At 34.9% G+C, this 24,256-nt stretch overlaps 1 protein-coding gene across 12 annotated transcripts in view; it reads left to right on the top strand.

Moving 5' to 3' along the window:
* The window catches only part of GALNT13 (polypeptide N-acetylgalactosaminyltransferase 13), a 499,062-nt gene that overhangs the window by 278,953 nt on the left and 195,853 nt on the right, over nt 1–24,256 (top strand). For all 12 annotated transcript variants that reach the window (XR_013960615.1, XR_013960616.1, XM_080668540.1 and 9 more), the window contains exons 5-7: nt 14,941–15,107; nt 15,769–15,976; nt 18,827–18,997. Coding sequence is in view for 10 of the 12 variants with exons in the window: in XM_080668540.1 (XP_080524666.1) it covers nt 14,941–15,107; nt 15,769–15,976; nt 18,827–18,997 (546 nt within the window). In the remaining 2 variants the exon portion in view is untranslated. The remainder of the gene's footprint in view (nt 1–14,940; nt 15,108–15,768; nt 15,977–18,826; nt 18,998–24,256) is intronic.

The following is a 24,256-nucleotide window of genomic DNA, read 5'->3' as shown; positions in this document are numbered from 1 at the left end:
TAGATTGCATTGACTTCAGTTATTCATTAAAATTCAGAAAATGCTCCAGAATAAGGTGGTTCTTTATATTTTTTAGGTAAAACGAGTTTACACTGTTGTGTGTATGTATAACGAGAGGGAAACAGAGAGAATGAAATATATACTATATTTTATCATGGCAAAATAGTTACATGGTTAAAAAGAGCAGACAAGTTTAAAAAAAAGAGCAGAGAGGTGGTTGATTTGCAAGCAAAAACTTTCTTGCAAATAAATTTTCTGCCGTTGTGATAATGTTTTATATCTTGATATGAGTTTAGGCTACACAAGTGTCTGTACTTAGCAAAGCTTAGGAAATGCATGCTTAAGATTTGTGCATTTCATTGTATTTAAGTTTTACATTAAAAGTAAAAAAATTATTTAAAATCAAATTCTAGTTAATAAGCATGATGCAAAATATAGTGGGGAGTTTGAAATTCATTAAAGTAATATGGGTAGAGGGCCTCATAGGAGAAATAAACATGACAGAATAACAAGGGAAGCAAAGACAGAACTACAAGAGGGAACTAGTCCTACCAGACATTAAAACATAGCTCTATAATTAAAACAGCTTAATAATGGGGCATGGATAAAGATGCAAATGGAATGAAACAAAAAGTATAGAGATAACTGTAGGAATAAGTGGAAGTTTAATATATGATAAAAGTAACATCTCAAGTCACTGTCCTAGTGCTGGTAGTGAGGCTGGGATAACTGGTTAGTCATTTGGATGTGTCTGTCACACATCAATGATTCTCTCTCTCTCTCTTCTCTCTCTCTCTCCTGCCCTCCCACCACCACTTCCCTTCCTGTCTGTACTCAGTAGAAACTAATGTGAAGAGAAAAAATTATTTTTTATTAATTAACTGGGTGTGGAGCAAAGAAGAGGAATTTATGATGCATACAGTCTTAACTATTACTTAATTCAGCAGCAATTAAACCTTGTTATTACTCTTTGTTATTTAAAATTTTATTTTAGTAGTTAATGCAAATTGATTTCTATGCTTTAATTTCTTCACTTATTTTTACATGAGACTTTGATTTTAATTTTGTTATTTATGGGTTTAAAATATTTTTGTACATATATATATATGTATATATCATATATGGTATTTAAGTTTTATACCACAGGAACAAGGTGTAATTTTTTCCTGTAGAATTTCCTCAATGTCAAAAATGTATGATATTCAATTTCAGCATATTATTGAGTATAATTTATATTGATTTATATATAATGATATTTTTAGAAAAATATAGTTATAGGTGGATATGTAGATATATAATGCTTTATAGTAAACAAAACTAAAACATTGTCTGTGCCAAAGTAAAAAAACTAAATTCTCAGAAAGCACACATCTTTACTCCTCACACACAGACTCTTCACATTGACCCCATTCCAATAAAGTGTAATGACCTGCCTAAGTTTTTGCCCACTATTCATTCTATCCCCAATTCTTTTTTTGTTTGTTTGCTTTTTGGTTAATCCTCACCCGAGGGTATTTTTCCACTGATTTTTAGAGAGAGTGGACAGGATGGGGAGAGACAGAGAGAGAGAAACATCAATGTGAGAGAGACACAGTGATTGGTTGCCTCCCGCACGCACCCGACCAGGGCCAGGGAAGGAGCCTGCAACTGAGGTACATGCCCTTGGCCAGATTCAAACCCTGGACCCTTCAGTCCAAGGGCCAACACTCTATCCACTGAGCAAAACCAGCTAGGGCCCTATCCCCAATTCTTAATCTAAAGATGAAGCGGTGCATCTGGAAACAGAGCTAGTCATCTTTATATCCAGGATAATTAAAGGGTGTCTAGGCTTAGGGCATCCCTGTAGAGTTGTCCGGAGTGTGTGCAGCACAAAGACATCCAGCTGAAGGACTGAGTGGGTGCACTTGCTTATGAGGCTGTGCACTTTGCTGAGTGGCTATTTCTCACTGGAAGAAAGAGGGCCTTTTTCTGGGCACAAAGGCCTCATATGCTTTTAAGTCTGTAGTGGCAGGACTCCACTGTCCAGAAGGGGTGTATTTTTCTAATCACACAAAGGACAGTATAGTCTGATGATGGCCCTGATTCTAGTTCAACAAGCCCATTTATATCTTGCCTGATCCTAGTGTCTCTCTCAGTTAACATGTTGATCCTATGATCTAGCTCCCATGTTATATCTGATTCATGAACTGTTTTCTGAGCTTACGTATCAGTATCTTTGCCCTGATAAAAGCAGAAGCCCAGTGTCTTCATGAATAAATTCTTTTTTCTCTCTGAACTTACAGGTACTGTGTTCTATTTCTGAATTCATCATCTGGAGTTGGTTCCTGTTATCTGACACTAGGCCCCACAAATATCATCACATTTTCTTTTACTATATTTTCATTTTGCTTGTTTAGGCACCACCTGGCAATGCTTTCATCCCTGACCAACACCAGGCTATTCTTGACATAGGCTTTTACTCTAAAGCATCATCAATAACAATTCTCTCTGGAGACAGAGCTTCACTTGACCAATTTGAACTTTCTTTTATTTATCTATAACTCCATCTTCCCTCAAGAGTGCATGGTTCATAATTGACATATTGCTTAGTATATGTATATATATTTGATGAGTACATAGTCCCTATTATCCAAGAAATCTATCTTCTAAGACCTCCAGTGGATACCTGAAACCACAGATAGTACTATACATACCATTGCCCACCCCCCCACCCCCAATACATACATACAGAAGGAAGCACTTTATGGCTTCTATTTGGCATATCCAAATTGCTAACATACATCACTGCTCTTCTGCTTTGGGATGATTATTAAGGCAGTAAGATTTACTTGGACACAAGCACTGTGATATTGCTACAGTCAATTTGATAACTGAGAGGACTACTATGTGACTAACGGGCAGGGAGTGTATACAGCATGAATGAGCTGGATGTAGGGATGATTCATGTCTGAGTCAGGAATGAGCTGCATGGTGAGAGATTTCATCATACTACTTGAGTGTGCAATTTAAAACTTATGAATTGTTTATTTCTGAAATTGTCCATTTAATATTTTCAGGCAGCGGTTAACGATGGGTAACGGGAACCGCACAAAGTGAAGTCGTGGGAAAGGGAGGACTATTGTAAATAAAGACTTTATATTCAAAGACTTCTATAGCTAGAAGGTTACAGCACTTATTAAAATAAATATATAAAACATACTGGAGTTTAGGAAAGTAAACAGTTGGATATCCCTGGAGAAAATTTGGTTTCATAGGGGAGGTTGATTGAGGCCTATCAAGAAGGATAAGTGTGTTATTCAGGGAAGAAAGCATTCCAAACACAAGGAATTCAGAGAAAGAGAGAGATACCTGTGTGAGGGAGAGCTTTGTTTCCTGAAGGGACTTTGAGATGTTCAATATTGTTGAAGAGTTAAATGCCACTGAGAGGAGAAGATCACATGAGTGGTGCTGAGCCATATCAGGAGGAGCCTTTGGATTATAGCTGTAGGCAATGAAGAGCCATCAGAAACATTTTAATAAAGGAGAGGCTGTTTGGATCTTCATTTAGGTCTCCAATGAGGAGGGTATACTTTTGGCATCAAGAATGTTCTACAAATGCACTGTATTGACTTCATGACATAACTTAAAGAAGAGGTGGTGGTCTACAAAGAGGATACAGTGGAAGGGAAGAATAAGAAAGATACTGAAGGAGGTATTATCAGGATTCTGACTCATGATGTTGAAATCACCATCATAATGTTAGCATCAAAGTTTCTGGCTTTGAACCTATGTGGCTGGTGGCTTCATTATCTTAGAGAGGTGAAAAACTTGAGGGCCTGGCTGGTGTGACTCAGTGGTTAGGTGTCAACCAATGAAGCAGGATGTCATGCTTTGATTTTGGGTTAGGCTACATGCCCAGGTTGCAAGCTCGATCCTCAGCAGGAGACATGCAGGAGTCAGCCGATCAATGATTCTCTCTCATCATTTATGTTTCTATCTCTCCCTCTCCCTTCCTTCTGAAATCAGTAAAAATATATTTAAAAAACACACAAAAGCAAACTTGAGGCTCAGGGTGATCAGCTGACTTGGATAAGCCAATCAATGAAGGCAGAAGCAAAGCCTGGTCCAGATTCCATAACTATTGATAAAAAATTCAGTGTTATTTTTTCACTAACAAATGTAAGAATTTAAATGTATGAATGCAGTAGCGAGTAATTTTGTTGCAAAATACTTCTACTACAATTATCACATTCAATAAACACATTTATTTTAGACAACTCGTTAAATACTTTCATAACTCTTTCATGAATAAGTTATATTCAGAGGTCACTCACAGAAAGGGAACAAGCTCATAACCTCGTGTTCCAAAACAACAAAGGTCACAGCACTTACTTGAATGACATTCTTTTACTTTTAGCTACAAAGTTGATTTATATCATTAACTTCTAAATACAGGACAGTTCTTCACAATAGAAAGAATATAAAATTTGCTTACATCACACTTATTTTTATGTCTTAAAAAAGATTGTTTATTAACTATTGACATCATGGAAATACCTCCAATGAGACTATATGATTGCCATTTATTTGGTAGAAATTACATCTATGATGTTTTAGTTTTTAATATAAACCAGATGTCAGCTGAGTGTATCCAGTCTATTAAAATCAAGATGAGGTCAGTTTAAACCCCAAAGGGATTATCTGATGAAGTCCAGAGCTCTTCCTAAAATTTATTCAACTCCCCCAGTGGACTTAGGATTTTTTAATTGTTTTTGTCACTGCTTTCTCCATTTCTCACAAAGCAATCCAAATACTAAACCTGGCTTCTTCCTAAAATTAGAGACATAATCATGCAACCACTAATGTAGTGCATTTGAGAGTAGGGCAGACTTGATGAACAATAGGAGAGTTGGGACTGCACTACAACATTGTAGTCCAAATGAACTTTAGACACAACTCATCTTTAAAATATCCTCCAGTTATCACAACACTGAAGTAAGTCCACTGGCTACTCTCAGCATTGTACTTGCTCATCACCTCTCTCTACACCTTTTTATTCCTTTCTTTACTGTACCTCACCTCCTGGCCCCATCCTATTATAGCAAAGCAAAGGCTCCTCTCATCTCATTCAAAGCAGTTAGACTTTGTTTCCTGGGATTGCATGTCTTCAGGCTCCTGCCTGCCTCCCCAGATTCCTTGTCTAGGAATTCTCCATAACAAAGTAAGTTTCTTAAGAGGCAAAGAACCTTATCCTATCAGAGAGAACTGAAGCTTTTGAAACCTAGCTCCCTCACTTAGAAGCAAGCTACTTAACTGATCTGAATAGCAAGATCTTTATTTATCAAATGGGTGTAATAATATAACTAGTTCATAAGGAATATTATAAGGCTTATCAACTGCTTACTCCACAAAAGACCACCAGAATAACCTCAAGCTTGTCAGTTCTAGGAGGCTATTTATATAGGTGGACGTTTATAGAGATTAGGGGTCTGGGTCTAAGTGGTTTATGACTGGTTTTTCAACATAAAAATCTTATCGGGATTAATCAAGTATGTGATGTAATAATTTAGGATTGGTGGATAGAATGAAGTGAGAGTCTTGAGGTGAATTGATAAGCAAGAAGTATGTCTAGTTAAGATATATTGTTCTGAGAAGAAAGCCATTTTCTCACCTGAGCAGCCTGTTCTCCTTAGAAGATGCATTTTTGAGCAATTTATGTATAGATTGGAAGTTCTGAAAGCATACATTAAAGCTATTTATAAGTTTACCAGAGGCTCAGTGCATGAATTCGTGCACCAATGGGGTCCCTCGGGCTGACCTGTGGGATTGGGCCGAAATGGCTCTCTGACATCCCTCGAAAGGTACTGAATTGTGAGAGAGTGCAGTCCAGGCCGAAGGATCCCATTGGTGCACAATAGGGGCCAGGGAGGGACTGTGGGAGGGCTCCAGGGCGTGTCCAGCCCATCTAACTCAGTCCCGATCAGCTGGACCCCAGCAGCAAGCTAGCCTACCAGACAAAGTGTCTGACCCCTGATGATCAGTACATGTCATAGCGACTGGCCGACCGGTCGACTGTCTTCCCCCTGGTGGTCAGTGCATGTCATAATGAGCAGTTGAGCGGCCTTAGCATATCATTAACATATTATGCTTTGATTGGTTGAATGGACAACCAGACACTTAGCATATTAGGCTTTTATTATATAGGATAGCCTTGTCATAGTCCTCATAGTTAATCACTGAGGGTCAAATGGGATGACCCATATAAAATATATAGTATAATGAACATATATATGTGTGTATATATATATACATATATATATATATGTATATATATATATATAGTACAATGAATATATAGTACAATGAATATAGTACAAAAATATATAGTATAATGAAGAGTTCAATAAATGTTTGCCACTTAGTACTAGCTTTCTTATTATGTTATTGGAGGCCTGGTGCACAGATTTGTGCCCCAGTGGGGTCCCTCGGCCTAGCCTGTGGGGGTTGGGCCGAAACCAGCAGTCTGACATCCCCGAGGGGTCCCGGAGTGTGAGAGGGCACTCTGCAAAGTTGTTGTTGCTTGGCAGTTCCTGCACTGAGCGTCTGCCCCATGTTGGTCAGTGTGTGTCATAGCTACTAGCCAGTTGGCCAGTCGGCCAGTTGGCCAGTCACTTAGCCTTTTATATATAGAGATTTCTTAAATCAGAGCTTGAATGCTGGAGGACTGGGCCTAACTCTGGCTGAGAAATCAAGGTTTGATAATAACCCACAGGAAGCAAGTAGTGGTGGGCAGTCCCAGCTTTGGTTGGTAGGTAGAGAGCTTATGGATATTCAAGGCAAGGCAAGAAGCAGAGACCTCAGCAGGCAGGCAGAACATGACTCTCTGAACTCTTCCAGCAGAAAATAATAAGCAGAGACTAAGGTAAGCAAGAAGGAATATTGAATAGCAGGCAGCCACAGCCAGCCAGAGGAATTTTAGATTAGGGCAATAAATGATTTAGAAGGACTACAAGGAAAAGAGGATGGACTTTTGTTCCACATTGCTACCCTGGACAAACAAGTAAAGCAGTTCTTAAGCGAGGAGGATCTAGACACCACATCTGTTATTGAAACTGCTTAGGAAGTGAAGAATACAGTGGAAGCCTGACCACAGGAACTAAGTATAAGAGACAAATTATTAGAACATGGCCATGGTCAGAATCCTAGCAGAAGCAAGGCGGACCCAAATAACATAGACCTTATCTGTATTTTATACAATGTTTCATAATAAAAGGATAGTGTAATAATAAGTGAATTTCACACAATTCCTTTATAATTTCATTTGTTTTCCTCAAAATTCATGTAAAGTAGATATGGCAGCGGTGTTACCCAAACTTTGGTGATGATGAAACTGAATCTTAAAAAGAGTCTGTTCGCAGATCCTAAATGGCAGAACTGGGAGGCACACATAGGTTTTCCAGACAGAGAACTTGCTCCAGTATGTTTGAATAGGAGTGATGTTACTTAGGTTTGAGTGATGTTATAATAGAATAATTCGAAGAACAATTTTCTTACACTCTTTCCTGTTCTGATCCCTAGCTTATTTATTTGCCCTGGGCCTAGAAGATGAAATAATAAACCCAAGTGAAGATATGAAAAAAAGAAAGTGGAAAATGTGGTGTTTCTACACCTCTCATTCGGATAATAACAAAGCAGAGTTACCACTGGGAAGTTAATCTGATGATTCATACAATAGCCTGACTGTGAAGTTCATATTTCTCAACCCCTTATTAAATATATTTCGTCACATGCAGAATGCTAGATCCTGGAGAGGCAGAGATAAATAAGATTAATCTTCTTTCTTCTTTTAAAGAATCTCTTAGTCCATTGGATAAGATAGATTTATTATGAAAGAGTAAAATAAGGTTATAAAGATTGAGGCATATATGCGCTATGGAATTGTGAAAGGAGGCAGAATCACTTTTTGTGGGGTTAGGGAAGAATAGAGAAATTACCTGGCTCCCTTTTTCTCTTTCCTCCAGTCTGTTAATCTATCTCTGAGGTCCTTCTGGCATATTTCAGGAAGAAGCCAACAAGCAAGGGAGTCTTGGAAGCACATCACTCGCCCAATAATTCTCCCGCCTCACCCACCCACCCAAATGTGTAGAAGAAAACAGAAGGAGCAACGAGTGACGAGTGGCTTTAGTAGCAAATAGGCCAAGGATGAATACGGGGTCTACCTGGATTTTAAAATAAAGTTGTTTGGGGAAGATAGATAAAATGTGATTTTTAAAAAATGAATTACTGTAGTAATTATAACTTATAGGAACTTACTTTTGAAAGGTTTAATAAAATGTAAATAGAAATCAATATATAGAAACCCACACAAAATTAAATGCTTCATTTTTATGAGACCCCAAGCTGTTTAATGATTATGAAAGAACCAGTTTCCTGTTGCCCAAGTCTTCTTTGCATGGATGCATTGGAAAATGATGAAATTTCTCTCTGTACATATGAATGTTAATGATTTAGAAACAGAAACCACGCGTAATTCTGCAACATTCAGTGCAATTCCCATAGCTTTTAATAATAAGGAGGCTATAGAGGACTTGTATTGTAAATCTTTATCTTTAATTACTGTTATTAATCTTCTTTGATTAAGGCAATAAAAGGTAACCACTGACTCACTGAACAACAATCCAACAAGTCATCAAACTACAGTGTTGACAGCCTTTGTTTGTAGTCTTAAATGGATTATGTCTAACTAAACCACTATGTAATTATGAATCTTTTTGTCCATTTTTCTTTTTTTGATGTGGCATATTATATTCAGTAGCTTATCTGAAATCATCAATATGGTTCAAAAAAGGATAAAATTAAACTGTAACAGTCTGTATTCCCGTAATATGTGCATACCCAAAGGGAAAGATGGTAAATTAGGTACACTATATCACTGTATTTTCATGTTCCAGACATAGGAAACATGATCCCACCCCTATATCTTCTTGAAAAGAGAATGGGTGGATTTATTTCTCATATATTTATAAATCAACAGCTGATACAGAGAAGGCTGGACTGACATGTGACAGAAGAGATTGTAAATTAAGTAGAGAAGACTTTCCAAATCCAGGGCTTACAGTTATAGGAAAAGGTGACATTAATTTAATCTGCTATAAACGTAAACAGGTATTAACCTTATATATCTTACTTTAAAATGTTGATGTAAGCAAAAAGGTTTTATTTATATATTTACATATTGAAATATACATATATATATTTTATTCTTAAAATCCAGAATTTCTGTTCATTAACTTTTGATAACAGTTTTCAACTTCAGTTCTACATTCAAACATTCAAATCCCCGAGGAAGATATATTTTAAAATCTCATTACACATGACCACACCCAGACACTGAAATCAGAATCTCTGTTGCTGAAATTCACACGTCAATGTTTTTGGGGGGTTTTCAAGCTCGTGGCATGATTCCAATTGCAGCCAAATTAAGAGTCACAAATATATTATTACAGAATTAAAAGGAAATAAACTATCACTTCAAGCATTAGAGATGTAGCATGTCATACTATGGTGTAAATATGAAATATTGCTATGATAATACTTATGATTTTCCTAGAATACCAGATTTCAGGAACTTAATTGGACTAGTAGGCATCAACTACTCCTTCCAAATTAATGAAAATTGCTAGTGCAATCTGCTATTTTTACTCTCATTGTGCTCCCACCAGAATGTCAATTTGCCAATCTCATTTAGATGTTTATATAAGAGAAAAATAATCTCTTCATAAAACAGAGTGCTAAAAGAGTATTTGGTCTGTATGTACATAATTTTAATGAAAGTTATTTTTTATGCTCAGTTTTAATGAAACGATACTTGGAGAGCAGTTATTTCTCCTTTTTAATTTTTTTAATTGATTTCAGAGAGGAAAGGAGAGGGAGAGAGAGATAGAAATATCAATGATGAGAGAGAATCATTGATTGGCTGCCTCCTGCATGCCCCAACTGGGGATCGAGCCTGCAACCTAGGCATAAGCCCTGGCCAGGATTTGAACCATGACCTCCTGGCTCATAGGTTGATATTCAACCACAGAGTCATGCTGGCCGGGCTTATTTCTCTATTTCATTATGTGTGTGTGTGTGTGTGTGTGTGTGTGTATTTGCGTATAAGATTAAGTCATATTTTTGTATGATTTAAATGTGTGTTTTTTTTCTAATTTTTCAGACACCAGTAATATTTAAAATGTTTAATATAGCATATACCCCGGGGAAGAAAGCATTACTGTTACTAGTATTAAATAATACATTACTTCATTATTATCATTATTATTACTTTATGTCCCAGAGTATTGAACTAGCTCTCTGACTTGAGACTTGTATTCTGTGAAATCAAGATTGGAATTATTCAGCTTTGAAAATCCTTTTCAATTCCAACATTTGGACATTCTGAGCTTTACTTTGTAGACCAAGTAATATCTAACACTGATTCCAGATTATATACTTTATTCTTATCATGTAAAATATATAAAAGCTGAGGTGGATAGTGTTGAAGTTATTCTTGTAATATTACAAAGAAGAAGTTGTTTGCCATCTGTCAGGGAGAAGAGAGTATTAGAGTTTCAAACTCTACAAGCTTAGAAACTAAATATATTAAAAAACAAAACAAAACATTAAACAACACGTTAAGTACTTTTTCTGTACTAAACAAAAAATTATTGTATTCGCCTGTTCTAAGATATGCATTTTGTATAGTTTATATGTCTGAAATCAGGATGAGTTTTATAGTCGATGGTTAGTTGCAATCATTGTGTACCAGTTGGCAGTTGTTATGTAGCCACTATATTTTAAGCTGTGTGAACATGGTCATGGCTGTTCATATAGTCATGCTTCAATGAAGTTTTGTGTGCTGATTATACTCCATATGTAGAATTGTCATCTGACATTTCTTCAGGTAGATGACAATAAGATTTTGTTGGGGGAAAAAGTTATTGTCTGAAAAGAAAGGCAAGGAGATCACAACGAGAATTAAAATTCATATGATGAAGCAAATATTTATTGTTGGAACAATTCTATATTTTCTTGCTAGTCAATAGCTGACTGATTTATATAAATTTGCTTCTTATCATGTCTATCAGGGATCAACAGAGGGGACATCACCAGAGATCTTATTAGAAATACAGAAACTTGGGTCCATCCCAGACCTACTGAATCACAATCTGCATTTTCTCAAGATTCCCATTTAATTCCTTCACACTTTACAGCTTGAAAACACTTTACGATACCAAGGAAGATACACAAAAAACATGAAGCTGATTCATATTTTGTCACTGAGATAAGTGCTAATGATGTCTCTCATATGTTAAGCAATACAACCTAAAGCAAAGAGAAAGCCCTTAGAATAGATGACAGATGATTAATGACCGTGACGTTGAGTGTCTTTTCATATGTCTATTTGCCATCTGTATGTCCTCTTTGGGGTGGGAATGCAGACTGGTACAGCCACTGTGAAAAACACTATGGAATTTTCTCCAAAATGTGAAAATGGAACCACCTTTTGACCTAGTGATCCCACTACTGGGAATCTATCCAAAGAAACCAAAACACTAATTTGAAAGAATATATGCACCCCCATTGTTCAATGAAGCATTATTTTCAATAGCCAAGGTTTGGAAACAGCCAAAGTGCCCATCAGTAGATGAATGGCTAAAAAAGCTGTGCTACATTTACACAGTGGAATACTACTTGACCATAAAAGAGAAGGAAATCTTACCTTTTACGACATCATGAATGTACCTAGAGAACATTATGCTAAGTGAAATAAGCCAGTCAGAGAAAGACAAATACCATATGATCTTATTTATATGTGGAATCTAATGAGCAAAATAATTCAACAAACAAAATAGAAGCAGAAACATAGTTAACTGTTGCTACTGATTCATAAGCAAACATGACAATATTCATAGAAATCTATGTTCAGCCCGGCTGGTGTTGCTCAGTGATTGAGCATTGACTTATGAACCAGGAGGTCACAGTTTGATTCCCGTCAGAGCACATGTCCAGCTTGCAGGCTTAATCCTGGGGGCATCCAGGAGGCAGCTGATCAATGATTCTCATCATTGATATTTCTATCCACCCCCTCTCTCCCTTCTTCTCTTTGAAATCAATAAAATAGATATTAAAAATCAATGTCCAAATAATTTTAAAAGATTTTTCTATAAGCTTTATTTAAGTGTTAAGTAGATTCTGATGATGAAAAACATTATGTCACAGTTTATTTGAAAAACAATTTTTTTTCATTTTTTAGTGGTACCTAAAATTATGGTGTACCTTACCACTGGTGAAAGAATAGTTTGATGAAATACAGGCAATAATACCAGTTCAGTGTAATACAAACCTATCAGAAACAATGAATATCCTAGCTCTTGCTGATGCATATATCATTGCACTTGAGGTAATTAGATAAACTGACATAGAAAATGATTGATGTGTATAGCTTAAGAATTATTCCATAATTTTTTATTGTTATACAAAGTTTTCTTTGATAAATAACTTTTCACATGGGAACAAGAGGAATAATTAATAAAAAATATTAGCCACATTTTATGTCTATACTACATTAAGTAATGATAGTGTAAAGATTCTGTAAGTATAATAATAGCTGCATTAATAGTAAATTAGGTCAATATAGCTTTGTCACACATATTATGAATAAAAAATTAACATTTGTGAGTGCATTTTTTAACCACAAATAGAGCATGATAAAAATATTTTAAGAAGGTAGATCTAAGTGTCTGCTTTTTATTTTGACCTTTTAAATGATTTATATTAACATGTCATTCATATTTTCTTTGTTGGCATCTAGTATAGTGTACAAAAAATTGATTTAAAATTCATCACTTTATTTCAAATGATACTGAGTAGCCTTTATAGCCTATTATCCTTGGGTTAAAGCCAGTTGTCATTGACTGTTAGATTGCTTTCAGCCTATATTTCCAGTTTTACTTCTTTATTGATGATGATGATTCTTACCATCCTTTTTCCTTAGCATGCTGAAAGAGATGGGGTGTGATGTGGCTGAAGAAGTGAGAGTTGAGGAAAATCATGGAGAGAACCTTTCTGACTTATCAGGATGGCTTTCTAAGTTCATATAATGCTGAGCTGCCTGGGGTTACAAGTTAGTTGATGAAACACATAGAAACTACTTGAATCTTGCTGGCAGAATGGGAAGAGATGACTATGAGTCAAACTACCTTTTTGCACTACATTTTTCTTTTCCTGTATACACAATCTCATATATTATAGATGCTTAATGTTTTTCAAATAAATATATGCTGAAGGAGAAGTATATGTATATAATTTTTAGTTCAAGTATATGTACATTCTTACCTGGTTATATTGCAGGAGACTTCACTGAGCAGGTGAAATTTAAACTACTTTAAAAGATGATTAAACTATCAGTAGATACACAATCAGTATTTGTTTTATTATATGCCTTTAACTCCCACATTTTATTGGATTTTCTCATTCACCCATGCCTGAGACTAATTATAACAATGCTTGTTTTGTGTCATGTATTAGGTTGTTCATGAGTGGCAAGAAATGTTGGATTCATTTTATTTGGTGGAATGATTTTAATTTCCTAGCTCTTCAAAATATTTTATATGAAAAAATAATCTAAGGTGAATAAACTTTAATTCTTGCTATGGATACCCAGGGACATTTTTTTATGCTATGATGATGATGATGATGTAAAATCACGTGACAGAAATGTCTGAATGTTGACAAGTTCATGGGGGTAAGAAACACCTGCATGTTAAACTTCTGATACTACCAGAGCAGTATGCATATTATTTATCCAAATGTACCTTTTTGAATTGATTGCCTGAAATCTGGGCTGCTTTGCACAAGCAAAGTTAAAATTTTTTTTCTCAAGACATCAAGTTCTAATAGTAATAACAACTATGGGTGCGCTCCAGGCACCAGCAGCATCTGAATAACATGAAAGTTTCCTTAAAAATACAGAATCTCAGGCTCTAACCCAGACCTATTGAAACAGAATGTGCATTTTATTTTATTATTTTTTAATATTTTAAAATTTATTTTAGAGAGGGAGGGAGAGGGAGAGAGAGATAGAAACATCAATGATGAGAGAGAATACTAGTAATTAATCGGCTGCCTTCTGCATGCCCCACACTGGGGATTGAACCTTCAACCCAGCATGTGCCCTGACCGGGAATCAAACCCTGACCTCCTGGTTCATAGTTCCATGCTCAACCACTGAGCCATGCTGGACAGGCCAGAATGTGCATTTTAACAAAGCTCTATTTCCATTAAAGTTTGAGAAGTGCTGGTGGCCTACCTATTCCCTGTCCTGATCTCAGATTTGATTATATAGCACTAATTGAGAATCTCTAAAATACATCCTGGCTCCTGAACTTTTCCAACAAAGGAGGCATGGTTCCCACCATTCTCAAGCAGAATGGAAAGCGTGCATGACTAGATTTTAGAATAGAAAAATAATTTGTTTTACATGCTTCAAAGTTCTGTGGATGTATGTCTTTTCTATGTTCTCATGACTTTTTGAGTTTTATACAATAATTGTCCTTTTCTCAACAAAGAATAAAATTACATCCACTAAATGAATTCAGCTGTCTGTGTTGTACCTGGCCTCCTATTGATAGTCTCAGAATGTTATTTTAGTTTCCTTAGACTCGTGGAAATCATGCTGCTTGGTTCCCTGCAGGAATTAAAATGAAATATTAGTAATTGTGCATATTTAATTTTCAAAATGCCAACTGATTACTCACAGCATTTATAAAAAGGAAAATTATTGTAGATGTGCATAAAATCTTTCCTTAATAAGGACCTTTGAAGTCTAGAATTGTGCTATCACGGATATTTTTTATTCCAGCGATCAGAATAAAAAATGAATTATTTATTAACATATCTTTCTTCTTTTCCCTTTTCCAGATGCAAGACGAAGGTCTACCCTGATGAACTTCCAAACACAAGTGTAGTTATTGTGTTTCATAATGAAGCTTGGAGCACCCTCCTTCGAACTGTTTACAGTGTTATAAATCGTTCTCCACACTATTTACTTTCTGAGGTCATCTTGGTAGATGATGCCAGTGAAAGAGGTATAAATGTTTTTCTCATATATTTTCTTAAATTAGAACACTTTATTATGGTCAAGAAGGCAGCTGGGAAATGATCTGTATTTTCCTTGTAATTATACTAACCCTGAAACCACCCCTCATCATCAGTGCGTTTCCATCAATGTATCTAGGCAATCCCAACTCTAGAGACAAGTAACTAATTATTACAGTTTCTCGCATGATTCCATTTGGTTCTTACTAACCCAGGAAATCAGCCAAAATGACTTTCAAAAGACTTCCTTTTTTCCCCAACTCAACTGCTCATATGATTGAACATTTATATGACTTTATGGATACTTGTCTTTATTTATTTATTTATTTATTTATTTATTTATTTATTTATTTATTTATTTTTAGTTCAGGTAAATGCAAAATAGCTTAATGAAGGAGCCTGCATTCCATTGGAGTCTGACATATTAACTTCCTATTTTATCCTTATCTTTGTCAGCCAAGTGACAGGTTTTAATTACTGTAAATTAATATACTCATGAAGTCTCTATCCTTCATGTCACCTACTGCAAAAAATGTCGACAGAAGTTCACCACCATTTTTGTGTGTTGAGTTTTCATCTGGGCAGTAGTATCGCTACAGTGTCTTCAAACAGTTTCAAAACTTCCTTATAAATTCTTATTGTACGTTACAGATTTTCTCAAGTTGACATTAGAGAATTATGTGAAAAATTTAGAAGTACCAGTAAAAATTATCAGAATGGAAGAGCGCTCTGGGTTAATACGTGCCCGCCTTCGAGGAGCAGCTGCTTCAAAGGGGCAGGTCATCACTTTCCTTGATGCACACTGTGAATGTACCGTGGGCTGGCTGGAGCCCTTGCTGGCGAGAATAAAGGAAGACAGGTAAGGACTCATGTGTTCTCTCTGCCTGCGTTATGACTGAACCTGTCAGGACAGTGTTGGCTTTCCATCAGAACATCTCTTCCAGGTTGCTATTTTCCGGTGTATTCCTAGCTTTTAAAAAAGCCGTCCCCGCCCTAGCCAGCTTGGCTCAGTGGATAGAGCATCAGCCTGCGGACTGAAGGATACAGGTTTGATTCTGGCCAAGGGCACATGCCTGGGTTGCGGGCTTGATCCCCAGTAGGGGGCGTGCAGGAGGCAGCCAATCAATGATTCTCTCTCATCATTGATGTTTCTCTCTCTCCTTCTCCCTTCTTCTCTGAAATCAATAAACATATTTTAAAAATAAAAAATAAAAAATAAAAAAGTTGTCCCCACCTTTCTCACTTAATAAAGACCTTGGCTTAGTAGTGCTGAACATGAATATTTGATTAAGAAATAGTCAAACAATTCAAATAGTAAACATGTTGAATAGTCATTTTTAGGGGAAGGAAATCAGTCTAATTTGAAATAGTACAATTTTGTAAATTACATTTTTAAAGCACCTTATGGTATCCTCACAGCTGCTGTGTGAGGTAGGTAATGTAGATATTCTTACTTGTACCTAATAATAGGGAGGAACACATAAATTAAGTAGCTTGCTCCAGTTATTGGAAGTGATGGGGGCAATTCAGTTGTTCCTATTCCCAGACTAGTCTTTTTCCTGCTAGGTCAATGTCCTTATTCAAAGTCTAGTTCAAAACCACCTTCAGGATCTTAAAAATAAAACACATAAATTCCATATTCCAATCATAAAACGTACAGAGCACAGCTATAAAGAATGCTTAATTATTTAAACAGCATTGCCACTGTGTACATAAAAATGATGGAATCTGAAAGACTGAATGTTACTTGTAGAAATTAAGAACCTCCTGGTTACCTGTAATTCTCTTTAATGATGAGGCTATGAGGTATGAGCTTTTGCTGAAGATATTCATAAACATTGGTGGTTAACGAGTATAATTCCCAAGCACTGAGGAAGACAACCATGTTGAATACTGTCTGATATAAAAACATAGCATTGTATAACACCTTGCTTGCAAAGTAAGTTCACCTGCAATAGAAAGGTCTTTCTAGAATTGAAGTTTTTAATTAAGCACTCAAGACCAGGGCTGTGTAGTGTGAGCTAGTCCAGCTATATCACTTAAATGGCAAGATTTGATACTTGCCACAAAGATGGATGGATTTTTCCAGTAAAAGGAACCATAGCAGTTGAATAAAGCAATAGGAACCTTTTAGTCAACTGCGTGTAGTACACAGCTAATAACATTTTTCCACTCTGTGTATTGTACAGTACTCACAGGAGGGTAAGACTGGCAAAATAAAATGAACTTGGAACATCTTATATGCATTTCTTGGCAACATTCATACATTATGCTGCCTTTTAAAGCATGTTTCATATTCAGCTTAGAGAGTTTTTAATATAATATTGTTTCAATATGGTCATGCATAGATCATTTATTTTTTTAATCTAACAACATATTTAAATTATATTTCTATGTAATGAACTCTACTGTTTTATTCTACTTGTGAATTCTAAAGTTGCCATAACTAGATAATAAAATCCTGTTCAAAGTTATTAGATCTAATTTCATCTTCCTACAAATTAAATTACTAAATTTAATAAATAAATAAAGGAAGATATTGATTTTGTAGGGACCAGTGTTACCAAGAAGTTTTTCCAAGGGTAGGTGAATTCTGACTTCAGAGAACTCTAGTCTTTAATTAATTGTGTGGAATATAAAACAGAATTGAAAATAAGTAATAGTGATGCAGGTGTTACCAAAGCAGAATAAATGATGGACAACATTTATTTGTTTTCCACATCTGTGTGTGATTCAAAAGCATATTTGTATGTTTACCTTCTACAAAATATGACAAATAAGCTCTGCTCTTCAGAATTAGCTACAACCAAGGCAAACTTGGGTAGAAGTATGCATTTACTGTGGAGATGATACAAGTTTGATACTATAATAAGACATATAAGCTGGGAGCATGGGAAGGCACAACATGGGTTAAGAGAGTACCTATTGATCTCCCATGGTGAACAATTAGTTTTACCTAAAAAGCCACCCAAATCTCCTGGCTTTTTCTCTTACTTTAAGAAAAGATGGGTCAGGGTATAAACACCAGAAATTGAAGTTGGTTATCTTTCTGTATCTTAAAAGATGTAGATTGTTACTATAAACTCTTAAGTCTAGGACAATTCACTCAGAAATTGTCATGACCCTAATATCTTTCATGGGAAACATTTATTTATACTGTACTGATTATTACTATTTTTATTGTTATTTCTGTTTGTTGATTTTTGTTATTTGTTTTTTGTAATAGATATTTTCTCCATAAAGATTTTCATAGAACTATCTCCTTAATCTAATGTAACCCCTCTGAGATTTGAACTACCAGATCTAATTTGCAGTCATCCATTCTCCACTCCCTGTATGCAATTACTTTTCTATAAAAGATATAGTTAAAATGATGCATAATATCAAAGCAGCTGTACTAATCATGCTGTGGGCAGAGGTTTTATGAATAATAGACCATGTCCATCCTGCTGATTTAGTACTTAGAATGTTTTTGAAAATCAGCTTGAAGATCAATCACTATATCTGATTAGATTATACATGGTAGTATAAAGTTGGCTGAAGGAAGTCTGGTAAAAGGAAATAATTCCATAGGAAAAAGGACAAAATAAAAACATATTAATGTCATAAAATAATTAAATTTCAACACATCAACTATATTGAGTTGGAAGAAACACCTGTAGCACTTAAATTATTATTTATGTGTAAACTGGTTTTACTTCTTCCGCAGGAAAACAGTTGTATGCCCCATCATTGATGTGATTAGTGATGATACCTTTGAATATATGGCTGGGTCAGACATGACTTATGGGGGTTTTAACTGGAAACTGAATTTTCGTTGGTATCCTGTTCCCCAAAGAGAAATGGATAGGAGGAAAGGAGACAGAACATTACCTGTCAGGTATGTAGATGCTATCTTCCTAGGGTAGCATGTGCGTTCCTGTAATAATTCAGAAGTATTATAAATTTGTGTTCTCATTTTTAAGTATTTAAAAGTCAGATATTTTTATTCATACACACATATGTGTCATCATCTTTTACACTATCATCTACAAATCAGTGGCTATATTAAATCTAGTTTAAATTAGCATTGGCAGAAGTAGCCAAATTTCTTTGGAAACTTTGTGTATCCTTATATTAAAAATATACTTATTGTCAGTTTTCTGTGTGACAGATATGTACTAGCCTTGCCAATTAAGGTAGATATATACCTTACCGAAATGTATATGTGTTATAGTAGAGGTGTACCTAAAATTAAAATAATAAAAAATGTTTTAGTAAATATTCTAAATTTACTTGAAGAACTATCTTCCAGGCAGATACAAGAGAAAGGTCCATTTAGTCAATTTTACTATATTAATAATTATGAAGGATTTATTATTTGTTCCAAGTCATTGAAAATAGCTACTTTGAAATATTTATTCATAAAATACATTTTCCTTAATAAAAAATGAGAAATATATGCAACTTTTTAATTTTCTAGATAGTTATTACCCACTTTATGAACATAAAATTATCACCTTCTTACTTGAACATATCATTGTGTACTTCTTAACTGCAATAAAAATTTGATTTTCTGAATAATATTTTATGGAAGGAGTTCACTAGTTTAGCTCTTTAAAGATTCATTTGGCAAATCATCATTAGTTAGAATAATAGAGAAATACCCTAATATGCTAAAACAATATTTGTAGCCCATTATCTAAACAAGAATGTTTCCTAACCTAATGAAGGAATGACTTATCCATTGGCAAGATTAATTATGTAATGAATTAATTAAAACTAACAATTCACTAATAGAAGGGAGCAGCTCTAATTGTTATTGAACAATTAAATTTGAGGCTGTTAACCCTCTAAAGGAGGTAGTACTACATCAAAGAGAAAAAAAAATGTGGCTACAAACAATTGCATAAAGATGTGAAATTATTATATCAGCATTTAAAGTGTGATTTAGCAGCCCTGAAATCTTGCAGTAATCTGCACGTTCACCAAGTCTTATTGATCCTTGCCTTTAATTATTTGAGAAAATACAGTAGCTCATATTACTATTGTTTATTAGAAATTCTGTTTTCCCATATCATGGTAACATTTAGTGTTAGCTGATTTTTCAACTTCAGATCCCAAGTGAAAACTATCAAAATACTTGAAAAATACACTCAAATATAGATGTGTTTATTCATTTGAAAATGAAGTAATAAAGAATGTGTTTTGTTTTTTCCAAATATTGATCATGGAGGTAATAGGATTGTAATCCGGCATAGTCTGAAGCTGTCCACCAGGTGCACTGCCACTGGGGCCTCCCGGGAGGTGCAGGATCAGCCACCACCTGTGCCCTGCCTGGGACCACCTGACACTAGCTATAGAGTGATCTTCAGATGGTTGCTACTTGTTTGGGACTTGAAAGTGCCCAGGAGAAGCCATGATGCAAGTGAGACCACATTCCTGGTAGTGCCAGGACCAGGATCACTTAGCAAGAGACATAGGTCATGCAGACAGCAGTTGCTGCTTGTTTGAGAAATAGTAGGAAAGATCATGAGGCATGAGAGACCATTTGTATGGAAAAGCCACTGTAAATGGCTTGGATGGGCCCACAAATTGGGTGGAGCCATGTCTCAAGGAATCACCAAGGCTGGGTTAACAGTGTTAACCAGGTGGATGGAAACTCAGATATGGCACCCACCTGCCAGCTCTGTGGGGAAAGGGCTCATCAAAGAACAATGGCCTCTGCCAGAACTTCTGTCTGGGAGAAACCTGCACCAGAACCTTGATCTGGGAATTCTGTTGTGGGGCCAAGAACCCTTGCTCCTTAGAGTGTACCTTTTTGCCAAGATTTCTCTCTCGATTTTTAATGGACTCATGTGGGGGGTGAGACCAGCCCATTCTGTGTCTCAACCCCTCCTAGAAGTCTTGATGTGGCTTCTTCTGTATACACTTATTTATAGGACTTCTGTTTAGCTAGATTTCAGGTAGTTATGAATGATGGTTGTTCTGTAATTTAGTTGTAATTTTGATGACATTGTGGGCGGTTCCAAGTGCCATATTTACCTATGCCACCAGCCCGACCAGAACCTACCTTTACTTTCTCACAGAGTGAAAAGGTAGATAATTAAATGATAACCAACATTCATAATAATTTACTGATCTCATTCATGAAAGTAAAGGTTTACATAGAAATCGGACATTATCTCTCATCTCTCATTAACTAAAACATAAGATGAAATAGCCTACTTGCTATACTTATGTGGCTTTATTGTAGTAACACAGAGAGCTGATAAAAACTAAGTATATTTTATCTGTGTCCTTCAGTAACTGCACAGTATTTTACTCTTTAAATTGCTGAAGGAGCTGGAGCAAAAGAAAAAGAGAAAGCTATCTTTGCTGATGTTTCTAGATATTTATGGCAAAAGGTTAATTAATGCATGGGTTGTGTTGTAACAGCCCGCAGGTAATTTTCATCAGCATAGCTATCATGTGAACTTTCTTTGTACTTATAATCTATTACTTGAAGATGTGACCATTTTTTCTCACATTTATACAAACACATTAATCATTCTAGGTGTTGAAGACTTTTTTTTCTTATTTGATTAATAGAATTCTGAATAGCTAAAGTGATTAAAATGAGGTTGAAATTTTAGTTTTCTTAGTGGAATATTTCTTTTAAAATGTCAGTTAAGACAGAACTTCCTACTGACTATAATTTGCTAATTTAGTCATCACTTAGAAATACAATCAAGCCTGTGTGTATATAGAGAACCAATTTGAACTTGTGACCTAACCTTAGTTATACCACTTTTAAATTAAAGTTTATAATTGTTATTATTATTCTCTTGTCACCTCTATGCTTTGATATTTTCATTTTGATAATAAATGGAGTGTGTGAAATACTTGGTATTTGTGAAGTTATGAGAATGGAATAATAGCACATTTAATCCCTATTATTTAGTTTTCTTTAATCTGTAAACTCTCCTTAATATTTTAGTTGTTAAATTATATGACTTTTTAGGAATATCTCAATTATAGGTGCAACAATTGAGTAATCAAATTGTTAAACCAGAGGTCATATACCAGGAGTTTGCATGTCAAATATGCTGTGTAGGTGAATTTTACTTGGCCTACATAGTGTTTTGAATTTTAAAAATTACCACCACAAAAAAAAAAATAAGATATTTTAAAGAAAAATTTGGATTTTCAGCTTTTCTTGAGAGTCAGAATTTCTTGCTATTGTGGTCCTCGGTGCCTAATTGGCACCATCAGGTGGAATTGAGTAGAAGCTGTCCCTATAGAAGTAGCATGAAAGTGTAACATAATCCCCACAATTCTTTTTTGTGTGTGTGTCCCTGACCCTGAGGCTGAGGATCAGTTGTTGCCATTTGTCATCATTCTTATACTTGGAAAAATATTTCTCTGTACCTGTTTCCCAACCAAAGGTGAGAGAAATATGCTTATTGCAACTAATCAACTCCACATATCGATATTATTTACCTGACTAAAATCTTTTTAATTTGTGACTTTTGACTTAGAGGAAATGGCTACATTTTAAAGATTAATCAAGTTAGCCTTGTATGAGTATACATATCATAACCTAATGGAATAGCAACTAGTAGCATAAATTATCTGGTAGTGCAGATAATCTCCCGAATCATTTAATTAGTTTGGGGATGTATGTTTCCAATACATGTAACTTTTGAGTTGATTTGGTTCAGGCTATTGGAATGAGTTTGATTTCATATGCAAATACACATTGTGCACCATGCTAGGTTTTGCACATACGAAGATTAATAAAGCGTTCTGTGCTCTAAAGTTGCTCACTCTCTGGAACGGGTCATACGTATGTTGGATGAGGGAAATAGACCAGCATATGCGGTCAGAGCGTGGCTACACAGGAGTTAAACTATGCCAACTGCTAGAGTTGTGTGAGCTTCTGGAAAAGAATCCACCTCTATTCTTATTCATAACTTTCATCTTTTAGTTATGCCTTGTAAGTAATCCTCAATAGTTATAAAAATATTTGTTTCCACTTTAATTTCTTAATTATTAAAATAGATATCTTTACTAGGAAGCTATAGGTTATTTAGCAAGCCTATTTAACTTTTTTATCCTTCTTTTCTTATTTTATAGACTTTAGCATTTAGTTATTATTAACAATCTTAATATGACTTCCTTCATTTTCACTTGGAGTACCATTTTCATTATCTTCCTAAAGCAAAATAAAAGAATTTTATAATTTTTTCTAATTCTTGCTATCATAATAAATGAAACATAGATATAATTATGAAATTTTTCTTTCTGACACATTTTACTTACTTTGATATCCCTTTTAATAACATGTGACTGATTTCTTACATTTATTTTTCTTTCAAAGAAAGGCATTTATAAAGAAGAAAAAATTAATAGCATTCTTAACAACAGCTCAGATGACAGTTATTGTGCCTTTATTGGGAAAAACTCATAGAAATTTTACATATCTATTTCTAGCATCTTTATAGTGTGATATTACAGAAGAAATATTAAAGCTGGCTTTGAAGAATCTGGGTTTTATTTCAAGCTCCTCCAATTGGAAAATTACCTAGTCTTCTCAACTATTAAATGGAAAATTATTCTTGCTGCCTTGCTTAAGTCATGAAGTGCTATAAAATATTAACTGAGAAATGTATTTGAAAGGTGTTATTTTAAATTTATTCCTGATATAACATATGTGCATTGCAAAATAAATGTGACAAGTACCTAAAGCATAATGAAACAGAACACCAATGAGCCAATTCTTTTAATATTTTGTTATATTTCTTTCTGGGTACATTTCTCCATAGTTTAGAAATTGCTATATCATGGGTATTTTCTTATGCCAGTATTTTTTTTTCACAAATAAAAATTTTAATAGCTCTAATATATCAATTATTTACTTAGCTTCTCCTATATTTTTCATAGTCTAAAATCATTTGAGAGTTTGTTTATACTTCATTCTTGCCAATTATGTCTTCTTATCTATAGTTTTTATAGATAATGTGGTCTCCTTAGAATTATGCACACAATATGAAATTTGTTTTAATATTGTTACCTTCTGCCAATTTATCCTCTTCAATTTATAGTTCCTCTAGTAAGTGTAATAAATGAAAACCACTTATTTTATTCTGAAAAATGTTATAAAATATAGTCATATTTC

Source organism: Plecotus auritus, assembly GCF_963455305.1.
Source record: "Plecotus auritus genome assembly, chromosome: 5".
Lineage (NCBI taxonomy): Eukaryota > Metazoa > Chordata > Mammalia > Chiroptera > Vespertilionidae > Plecotus > Plecotus auritus.
This window is presented reverse-complemented; position numbering and strand designations above follow the sequence as displayed.